The 11949-nt window shown below is 41.8% G+C and overlaps 1 protein-coding gene across 1 annotated transcript; it reads right to left on the bottom strand.

Moving 5' to 3' along the window:
• Positions 1–5057: 5057 nt before the first annotated feature.
• LOC140064455 (keratin, type I cytoskeletal 19-like) lies at positions 5058–11706 on the bottom strand. Its single transcript, XM_072111383.1, has 8 exons — positions 10993–11706; positions 9555–9637; positions 9044–9200; positions 8799–8960; positions 8159–8284; positions 6501–6721; positions 5490–5542; positions 5058–5253 (listed from the first exon to the last, which is right to left on the bottom strand). The coding sequence occupies exons 1-8, from the start codon at positions 11620–11622 to the stop codon at positions 5234–5236; spliced, it is 1452 nt and encodes a 483-aa protein (XP_071967484.1). The 5' UTR covers positions 11623–11706; the 3' UTR covers positions 5058–5233.
• Between the last annotated feature and the right edge of the window lie 243 nt (positions 11707–11949).

The raw sequence follows: 11949 nt of genomic DNA, 5'->3' as shown, positions 1-11949 counted from the left end.
GGGATCGATACCGTTAGACCCAACCCGAGGGGTGGGGACTGGGATAAGATGATCCTCCAGCGAGAAACAAGATGGATTTATAGATGTAACACAATAGCCCCAAATGGCCTCAATGAAAATCTAACGTTTACGAGTTTCATTTCATGATGATTTCATTTGGTCATTAAGGTATACTCGTTCACTATGACGCAACGCTTACTTGATTTACAATACTCTCTGACATTGACCTCTTTATTCTGCCATATTTACCCGAATTGTTCTTTTGTTTTTTATGTGTATATTTTGTATTGTAGGGATACTTACCCATGATTAATGTGCACTACTGCACTGGGTAAGCCTAAAAATGAATTTTTTATCCCTACTATCAAAACATTGGTCCAAGTTGTCAATTATCAGTACAATTTAGCCATTTTTTCTTATGACTTAGGGTTTCCTCTGCCGCTATGGCAACTAGGAGGCGGCGACTGAGACCTAGTCCCATTGAGATACCTAACGATAGGTCTGATGTCCATATGGGGCGAGCCGTGGGCTGTATTAGACCGAGGATACGTCACTTCCGGTCTTGCGTTCCACGACGCCCCCGATGCGTTCCACCTGTGACGCACAACCGGAAGTGACGCTGTTAACACTTCCGGTTTGCGGCCATTCCGGGCTGCAGGCGGCCACAACCGGTTACCATTTGAGTACTACCGGCTACTGTATTGTTTTCGGGAAAAGGTGGGACCTAACGGGGAGCAAAGGACTTGATGATCCTCACCTGGGTATGTATTGGGTAGCCGCTATGCATTGGGCGGCGCGGCGCCCCCTCCCCCCCCCTCCCATTGGCCACCTCATTCACCCTTAACCCAGATATAATGCGATGCATCCCAAACTTGCGGCGGCACTATACCAACTCTAGGGACCACTGTCCATGTGCACGCCGTAGATACAAGTAGTGAAGCAATCATCAGGCCCTACTTTGGATCTACTTTTACAAAAGCTGCATTTCCCCTGATGACGGACCTTGGACATCCCAGGTTCCAGAAACGCGTCGGGAACATATAAGGGCTTACCAGGGTTAACCCCTAGGATAGGGCGACCTTGGGACTGCCCTTGTTAGGGCAGGAGCTAATTTACTGGGTATAGGGAGAGACAGCAATAGGGACTTCTAGGTGCAGTGCTGTCATCTGTTCCTGACCTGGGGTCCACCTCTGTCCTCTCCTGACCCTGCTCCTGCATCTGTATACGACTCAGCCACTGGTAAGACCGTTTCATACTTTCCCTGTTTGGTTCCAGCTCTAATAAGTAGAGTGGATAAGTGGATTGGATGGCCAGTGTTTATGGCAATTATTGTTTAACTTGCCGTATTTTGGTCCTTAAGTTTGGTTTTTAGGACACGTTTTTTATTAAGGATAATAAAAGTTAGGTTTTAAATAATTTTGATTTCACCCTGTGATTTGCTTAAAAGGATAGAAACGGATGGGGTCAACACAAGATTCCCGTAGACCGGTATCATTTCCCCTGCTAAAACGGATCATCGGGGCTTTGGATGGGGTTTGCAGCTCAGCCTTTGAGGCTTCCTTATTCAAAGCGGCTTTCTCCATATCTTTTTTCGGGGCCCTTCGTATCGGCGAGTTAGTCCCCTTTAGCAGCACTAAAAAGGGTGGGTTACTTCAGTCGGACGTTATTCCCTCCCCATCCTCCATTAAAATACGCATTTGCTACTCCAAAACAGACATATTTGGCAGAAGCACTTGGTTGTCCATCTTGCCTTTGGGTTCTGACCCCTGCCCCGTCTTCCATGTATGGAATTTTGCGCAGCTTCGCCCAGCGGGTTCAAATAATTTCCTAGTACACAAATCGGGTGCCCCTCTTACACGTTTCCAATTTTATTCTGTTTTCAAAAAAACTCTCACCCTTTTAGGCTTGGACCCAAAAGAATTCGGAACCCACTCATTCCGCATTGGTACGGCGACTACCGCCCACTCTTGTGGAATGAGTTCCGATCCCATAAAATCACTCGGCCGTTGGAAATCCGATTGCTTTAAATTCTACATTCGGCTTAAACCCCTTGTTTTAATTAGCCTTCCTCTTTTCAGGTGCTGTCAGGCATGTTTGGATAGTGGGCCACTCATATATTCATTGGGCGGAGCGGAGAGCTGCGGTGCGGCCATGCGGACGGAATTTAGGCCTATCTAATTCAAAGGTGCACTGGCACTCGCGGCATGATGTGGTCACAGGTCCTGGCAGAGGTAGCAGAGATCAGTAGAAACTGTCAGGAACAGGCAGTCGTCATTTTGCATGCTGGAGGTAATGACCTCGGCCGGGTAAAAGTAGGGGAATTGATCTCCCTTATGAAGCAGGACCTCTCTCGCTTCCCTTCGCTATTTAGGTCAATGTCTTTGGCGTGGTCTGAGCTTATACCCCGATGCCACTGGAGAGGAGCCAGGGATCACGAAGGAATTGAAAGGGCCAGGAAAATCCTAAATATTAGGATTTCAAAACATGTAGCTTCGCTAGGAGGAGTGTCTTTTCGGCATAAAGACTTGGAAGGGGACAACCGGCATTTGTTAATTGGGGACGGAGTTCATCTGAATGCTATCGGTATGGATATTTTTTTGTTGGGCCTTCAGAAGTTGGCGGAGAAAGCTATGGCTTTGGCATATGTGGGGGGTCGCAGCCGGCGTTAATAAAATTTTTAAAGCGGCTGCTCCTGTGGCGGAGTTTCACATGCCTGTAGGCAAAAGGAAGGCCCCCACATGACGTCTGCCGTCCAGCAGCCGACATTTCGGGCGAAGGTTTTTTCTACGAAGAATAGTTTTTTCTTGTTTTTCAACTGTTTTGCACTTTAAATGTTTTGTTATTTATGAACTAAGGTTTTTTCCAAAAAATAAATGCTGTGGCCTACCCACATACCCACAACAATTTAATGGTCCCTGTCGTTCAATAAAGATTTGTTTTTGGAGCATAGCAAATCCCCCGGGTCAAGAGCATCGGTTTTGAGGGTGCTGGTCTACAGGTCCCTACAGTCCACCCTGTTCTATTAACTTCAACCCTTAAACTGTTCAAAATAGCAAGTAGGAAGCCACTCCTCCCTGCACGGGGGGCCCGTACAGAACTTAGGATAGGCCGACAGAGAAACTCTTCGGCCTAGCCCAAGGCCCCTTAGTGTCTAACGTAGAAACGCATATGGGTGGTAACTGAGGGGTTAAAGGCATTGTAATCTCAGTGTATGTAAACTTTTGACTTTGACAAGTCATACAGTTAAAGCGAACATGTCCCCAGGAATGCCAATTTTTACTAGTGACTGATTCCAATAGCTTATGCTATGCTGTTTTTTAAAATGCCTTTTTCAGAATTTTGAATCATTTTAGTAATTTATAATAATTTATTTTACATTACCTGGATCTCTGCAAGCGGCATATAGTGAGTTCTGGGTGGAGGGGTGGCTGCAGCCTGTGTCTCAGTCTCCTCATGCATTCTTCCTCTACTCCACTACCCCCCCCCCCTGCTCAATCCACAGGAAGTGGGGAGGGAGCTGGATGAGTGTTGACAAGAGGAGATTGAGACAAGGGTACACAAGCTGCTGCATCAGTCTCCCCCCATGGCGTCAAAACAAAAATGTCCTATAATTTATGACATTACCTATGAATAGGGTTTAGGTGAACCCCTTTAGGTAGTCATACATAATGTACAGTTTTCTATGTATTTTCACCAACTTTCTACTCAGGTTACTCTCACAGCTTGATACACCTGTGAAGAACACACATTACACCATAGATACAACTACACTAACACTACTATACGTGGATACCTTTCTTCTTGAATCCTCTGAAGGTGCTCACCAAGGTGGAACTTTGTCCACATCCTGGATGGAGGATCAGCCTCAATCATGCTATTGACTGATTCTCCCAACTGAGTAGGGTTGTTACTTTCTAACTGGACTGGTGGGAAAGCATCTTCCCCTTCTCTGCTGATCTTATGTAGAGGTACATGCAAGCTCCAGGACGTGGCATACTTTGTCATATAAATATTAAAGGAATAATCTGTCTTTACTACCGGCATTAAAAACTGGATTATTAATGTTTATTATCACTTTTCGGAGGATATAGGACAGTCAACTTTTTGGCTCACAAACAGCCTATACATTGCCTGTCGGCATGTGGAATAAAGCATCTTAACATTTGGTTATTGAAATCCTTGGAGTGCTGCTACTTTTTTCTTTTTGTTTATTAAATGGGCCACGCCTAGGATTTTTTTGCTTTCCTGATATATATACAGGAGGTTGATATAGGTGCAATATCTGTACTCAGTTGTTACACATTTGAGTAAAACAATGCGGGGAATTCAATGCGGCTTACTGGCTTAAACACCAACAATCCAGAACTTCCATCTCATTTCATATGACATTGTGCAAAAAATATAGTACTGCACCAAATAAGTTACTTCAGTGCGCCACATTACTCTATTGCAGTGTAGAAGCTGACAACTAATCGGAAACATCAAAGTTGTGTTCAATGACACAGGTAATAAATCACCCTCAATGGGGCACATTTACTTACCCGTCCCGTCGTAATCTCCACTGTGCGTTGTCCGACGAGGATTCGGGTCTGCCGCGATTCACTAAGATCATGTGTCCAATTTCCTGCATGTGTCGCTTCCCGAGCTTGGAGTTCACCTTCATCTTCCCGGTGCATGTAAGTGCTGATCTTGCGACACAATTTGCTTTTTAAATTCCGCGGTTTGTTCGAATCAGTCGGGTTGTCTGACGTCCACGCACCCCCCTGATTTGTGTTTTATGCAGGCCAGCGCACATGTGCCACAATCCGATCGCATGCGCCAAAAACCCGGGGCAATTCAGCGCAAAACGAAAAAATGCAAAACCCGTCGAAAATGCGCTGTTCTGACCCTTAGTAAATGTGCCCGAATGTGTTGAGGTCACAGTCTGTGGATATGTTGTAGATATTAAATATGAAAATACCCCTTCAACTGCAAGGCTAGTGCTGAAATAGCAAGATATAACTCGAGAAACAATTCATCTGAGAAGTGAATGAAGAATAATACATAAGAGACAAGAGTACCTTGCAGAAAAGAAAAGATTTATTGACCACCATAAAAGCCGGAGAAACACCTTGTAACTAGTGTCCTTGCATGTGAAGAGACATAGGGGGGGGGGGGGGTACACAGAGAGGATACAGTATAAAACAGGCCATGTGACAACGCCATGAGGTGGCTGCGTTCTGTGGGTTCAGGATCAGCGCACTCTTGTGGTAGCTGTGGTGAAAAAAAAGGAGTTCAGTTATCCCTTGTTATTATATACATTTGCACAGTTTATATTGTATTGTGCCCCAGTCACTTAATAAGATCCTGACAACACATAGAAATATATGGAAAAACCTTTTTTTCTAAAATTTGAAACCCCCTTTAAGAAAGAACATTTTTGGTACCTATAGAGAACCATTACTGCTGTCCATAAATGCTATATGCAATGACTATGGAGTGTTACTCACATGAAGTGGATGTGGTTGTGACTGTAGTTGATGAAGATCTTCCTGCAGGGATCCTAGAACACAAAAAATTATTGTTACATTCATGTACATGGAAAATGTATATTGTATAGTTATTATACATCAGATGTATACATTGTTTCTATAACACAAATTCTATATTAGTGCTTAATAGAGACTGGGCTGGTACTGATGTTCTGCTCAGACTATAGGGTAAGATATAGGAGAAAGACTGAAGGATGAGCCAGTGAGCACATATATAAATGGATCAGGTTAGGTAAATTTGCTTCTTTCCTCGTCCGTATACTGTACTTTATGAAATCATTAAACTGCTACTTGTTTTAGGTCCTAGTTGCACATACATTTTTGCTGGTTCTACGGAGAATGTGTACAGGAGAAAGGTTACATCAGTCGCATCTTTCTGGGTTTAAAGGAAATCTACCATCAAAATCTTCCGGTACTTATAGATCCACGTACAGTGACTGTGATAATCTTCTTATATTTGTTATCCATGGCCTCCTTCCTTCTAAAATAAACTTTTAAAATTATGCTAATGATGCTGAAGGGCTCCTGGGGTTGTTACAGATCCCATCCATGCTGCAGCTTCATAGGCTGTTACACTGTGTAGGAGAACTTCCCCCTCCTACTGTGTATGATAACATCAGTCAGAGGAAGGGGGGTAGCACAATTTTAAAAGAGGATTTTAGAAGGAAGGAGGCCAAGGATAACAAATATAAGAAGATTACCAAAGTCACAGTGCCTATCACAGTGGATCTATGAGTAAGTGTCCCTGATTTATCATACTTGATTTTGATGGTAAATTTACTTTAAACTGGTCTAAATTAACAATTTGTAGGCTTTAGTGTTAAATTATTTATCTTTGATTTCTACCATTCCCAAGCTAAAGTAAGCTATAGGCACCTGTAGACCCCAATATGGTGGCTAGTATAGGATCAAAGATGAATCCATTGCTAACATTAGAAAAACATTTGCTCCTTGTCTTCAATGACTCACATCATGTCTTGTCCATCCAACAAGTCTCTGTATTTGGCAATCTCTTGTTCCAGGCGGGTCTTCACATCCAGAAGCATCTTATATTCGCTGCTCTGGAGTTCCAGCTGGTTCCTGATGTCTTGGAGCTCACACTGGACCTTGGCTATAACTTCCTGGAGTTGTGACAGCTGTGCACAGTAGCGGCCTTCTGTTTCTGCCAATGAGGACTCGAGTGCTGCTTTCTGCATATGACGAAAATGGTTGGTTAACAGAATAACATTTTATAATAGCAATATCTTCTAAAAATGATCCAATAGTTTAAAGTTTGACCTTTGTAAGTTATAGCTTCAGTTGCATTTATTCACAATTCAACAGTTGGCGAGCCTAACCCTTAAAGGGCTATTCCCATGAAGACAAGATTCTTAAATTTAACAAAATAACACATTCTTTAATTCACTGTTATTAACAAAAATACGGCATTTCACAGATATAAGTCTAACCTGCCTCTATCAGTCCTGCTGTACACAATTTGGTTGTCCCTGGATCTGACCGTAAATCTTCTGACTATGGTAAGATCTTCTCATGAATAGCTTCTCTTGTCTGCCCACTGCAGTGCTCTCTGCCTCCTGCCCCTCCCCCTTGAATTATAAGACCAGCTCAGACAGAGGCACTTCCTGCCAGCAAGCAGAGTGCAGAGACTTACTCTACTAGCTACAGACAAATAACGTCTTTATCGAGGAGGGAGGTATAAAGCAAAGCTGACTCTCTGTGTGTTAAAGGTGAGTTAGCTGAGCTGAGAGTGTCATTGCGTTTTATCCATCTCATGGATCTCATCCTCTCTTATCTCTTAAGTATCTCATCTCTCTTTTTCTATTTTGTCAGATACTAGTGAATGTTTAGAAGCTAAATGAACGTATTTAAGCCTGTACCCTGAAAATCTAACCACATTGTCAGCATTTCACAGAACAAGAGGGATCATAAATTGCCTCCTTAGAGAGTCCCCTCCCACACTCTGACCATCACTAAGTGATAGGAGCTAAAACAACAATAAAACTGTAATTGTAAGGGTGGAGTAAAATTGTAAAGTAAGGGGTTAACATTACTAGGGAATTGAAATTTGAGAAGTTTCTTTGGGCAAACATCTTTAAGCTACATTTTATTTTTTGGATAGGTCTCCTTAAATTTTGTATGTGGCCCTGTAATCCGGAGTGTTACCCCCTCTGTCATGGCGAGTCCATTCTGTACATCCACAACCGCCATCCTTTGACAACCCCTCCACGCTACTGGCTTTGTTTCACATATTTAACCTGCCTCAATTAGATGAGGAACAGACCCACAAAGGATTAGCCATGGTCACCCCACTCCTTGCCACCTGCAATAGCCAAGGGTGCCAAAACAAGTGATTTTCACTTCCCTTCTCCCTACCTGGTTACTGTCACCCACTCTGCCTTTCCACTTTTCCTTCTTGTTTCTTGCCCATGTGCATTTTAAAGTGATGGTGAAGCATTCTATGACACTATTGTGTAGTGCTTTATTGGAAAGATGTCAAATTATGGATATGTCCCCGGTAGATGCACCCGGGTCTTTGTGTAACTTCTACCTGCTACAGGTATAGGTCATATCATAGATTTTGGCTAATTTCATGTAGGAAGTCGTTGTCACAGGCTCCGGTCCCTTACCATACTGAGCTGAGACTGCAACTCTATCTCTAGACTCTGTAGAGTGTGCTTCAGGCTTGTGATTTCTGATTTAGAAGTTTGGACCTCTTGACTTCCGGTGACAACCTGTGCTTGTAATTCCCTGGTCTAAAACAAACAGAAGCACACAGGAGAATTATTAGCAATCTGCACTGTTCATGGATGAAGACAAGTAGAAATTATTATAATATTATAACAAAAGACTTTGAGGTTGCTATTTCCATCTATAGAGAATGATAAACTTGATATGCAGCTTTTAATAATTGTTCATCAACTTGTGTCAAAATCACTTAAAATTGTAATTGTAATGTAAATATTTATCATAAATTATATATTTTATTTAACTTTTCAGTCAATTGTAATAGATAAAGAAAGCCACTAATGAGAGATGATGATAAAAGTTTACGGAAATGAACAATTTTGGCTCAACGTTGTTTACATGACTATTGTATCACTCAAAACAACCGACAACAGTCTATTGAAAAACAGCCAGGTCTGTAAAATTATTTAGATATGGCCTACTTTTCTCAATGTTTGGGTTGGGTAGTTTAGTATAGTACTGTGGCTGAGTGGTAGCACATGGTCACCATACAATCAAGACTATACAATTCTTTAAACGCACCTGGGCCTGGAATCTTTCTTCTGCTTCTTGTTGATATTTAGCAGCCAACTTCTCGTAATCAGCCCTCATGTCAGCTAGAGTCTTGCTCAGGTCAATGCCAGGAGCAGCGTTCATCTCCACATTGACGGTTCCACTGACTTGACCGTGCAATCCCTTCATCTCCTACAAGATAATTATATAAATTCCATAAATTGGTTTACATGTTTACATAGAAAAACAAATGTGGTAAATGTACATGATCCCACCTCCTCATGGTTCTTCTTCAAGTAGGCCAGTTCTTCAGTCAAGCTTTCAATCTGGCTCTCAAGGTCAGCCTTGGACAAGGTCAGCTCATCAAGGACCCTGCGGAGGCCATTGATATCAGCTTCCACACTCTGGCGGAGAGCCAGTTCATTTTCATACCTGCAAACAAACATATGAGTTGAGAAGGGATTTACAAGTACAACAGGTATTTCTAATCTATAGCAGAGCTTAACAGAGGGATGAATCTGCCCAAAAAGTCACCCATGCAAATTTTGGGCGCTGGAGCTGTGCATTAGATAAGCCGGAGTCATAACCTTGCTTGGAGCTTGGTTAAACCAAAATATATAGATGTATATCTGATCTTAGCTTAGCTTATATTTAAAGCTATTCCTTCTGACAAATTGAAAGGGAGGTAATGAAAACTTTAAATAAGATTTCAAATGAAAGATCTTTCAAATGCCAACAAGCTTCACACCATGATGTCCAGGAGAACATGATCCCTTAGGAACTTACTTCAATCTGAAGTCATCTGTGGTTAGTCTGGTGTTGTCTATGGCCAAGATCACTTTGTGGTTATCAATTTGGGCAGCAAGAATCTGTAGATTGATGAATAATAACCATTATTACAAATGTGAGTACTTATTTTAGGACAACCTACTACAACTACTTTTTATACAATGATCTCTTTCATGGAAAAAAGTTCTTAGGATGCTTATGCTTATCTAGATTGCCTGTAACTGCTATACCATTTTACTGCCTTAAGGGAATGAGTTACAGCTTGTCAAACGATCAGCCTTATTCTCTTCTATATCATGGACCAGAAGTCCAGTGTCATATTTCATCGTATTTTTTATTTGTATTCTGCAACTATAACACTTTATACCTTGACTTAGTAGGACTTTATTTCGTACTATGAAAATTGTAAACCACAGTCAATCAACTGAGCCTAGATTCTTCTTTCTTTTAGTTCCTGCCCTAATCGAAACAACCTCATCAAGGCAGAGGAAATCGGCAGGGGAATATTAACCCTAGCTGCAGCCTTAAATAGGCACAATTTAATAATCCACTTAAAGTGCTTAGACACCCCTATTTTCATAAAAAGAGAGCCCATAGAGAGTAAGGGGCGAGTCCCAACCCCTTACTTATTGGTGATATAAACCTGAAGAGGCTTCTTAGTAAAGAGGTTAACCCAAGCACATAAGTAAGGTTAAAAATCTACATAAAAACATGGCACTTGAGTACTAACCTATCGCAATGCATTTAAACAAGGTGTGTTTGATACTGCAACCTGCAAGTATGAAATGTTATCTGCCATATTAGGCTGTGTTCCATCTTGTTTCAGACTGTTGCAGTTAATATATACAAAGGTGTGGACTCTTTATGTTCTATTAACAATGTCTGTATTTAACTTTGTTCCTTCGAGGGTTTGTAAATGATGGCTCTGATCAGTTAGATTACGGTATTCCAAACTACATTACTAAGACTCACTAAAGATGTAAAAGGGTTCCAGCAAATGCCAGTATCTATCAAAGCTTTTACTATTACAGCTCTTGCTATTTTGACCCACAATAACCACTAAAATATAATGATGGTCATTGACCATGAGAGTCGACCACATTTTTCAATTTTACGTTAATGTATTATAGACAACAACATAGTGATGCAGCAATGAAAGAGTTATTAGCTCCCAGGATCATTATTAATTATAAGCATGAAATCATAAGCATAACAACTCTGTGTTTAACCTATTCACTGCTGTCTAAAAGCTCATCTAGGACATTTTCTGCCATTGCACATTTATTGTATGCTAAATGTGGAACTAAGCTACACCTACTATGTATACAATATACAGTATTATGTTTCTTTACCTACATATAATCAGTACATTATACATACATGACATGAAAATTCAACAAAAACCAGATATTACAAGGTTAACCAGAAGCCATACCTTAGCACGCAGATCTGCAATGATCTTATAGTATTGACTATAGTCTGCTTCCTTACTAACGGGGCTCTGCTTATCATACCATTCCCGAATCTTCTTCTCCAGTACTGCATTAGAGTCTTCCAATGCGCGCACCTTGTCTAGATAGTTGGCCAAACGGTCATTTAGGTTCTGCATGGTCATCTTCTCATTTCCAGAAAGAAGGCCATCTCCAAATCCACCCCCTTGGTTGAAGCTAGCACCAAAGCCAGATCCTCCTCCAAAGCCAGCTCCACTACCAAAGCCTGCTCCGCTACCAAAGCCAGATCCTCCACCAAAGCCAGCTCCACTACCAAAGCCTGCTCCACTTCCAAATCCAGCTCCACCACCATAGCCAGCTCCACCACCATAGCCAGCTCCTGCTGCACCTCCAAAGCCAGCTCCTGCTGCACCAAAACCACCATCAAAACCAGCACCTAAGTTGCCACCAAAATCTCCAACCTGGGAGAACCCTAGATTGCCACCATAATTTCCTCCTACTCCACTTGCAGCATATTTAGAAAAAGACACAGAATTCCTTGAGCCAACTCCTCTTCCACCAGCTACAGACCCAGTTGATGCCCTATAAGAAGATGATGAAGATTGATAAGCCATGTTGACAAGGTGGAGATGATCTCAAGCCAATCAGCTAGTCACTAGCAAAGCCTGTTCTAGTACTGAAGGTGCTTATCCTGCACCCTACTAGTCTCCTTATAAATACTTTTTAATGGGTGTCACCTTTCAGAACCTAATTAATATTCACTACGTGTCTGCCAGGAGTGAATACATGCCAATAATGGATTGATTACACTCCTGTTTTTTTCGGCATTATTTTCCTTCTTGGATACAGTTGACACACAACTTTCACAGTCAATGTTTTTTTTTCTTTTGTTTATGTTCACAAACCTATAATTTAGGCAGGGAGGATGCCTTCAGGTATGT

Source organism: Engystomops pustulosus, chromosome 6, assembly GCF_040894005.1.
Source record: "Engystomops pustulosus chromosome 6, aEngPut4.maternal, whole genome shotgun sequence".
Lineage (NCBI taxonomy): Eukaryota > Metazoa > Chordata > Amphibia > Anura > Leptodactylidae > Engystomops > Engystomops pustulosus.
The sequence above is the reverse complement of the archived record's forward strand: the minus strand, read 5'-3'. Positions and strand labels throughout refer to the sequence as shown.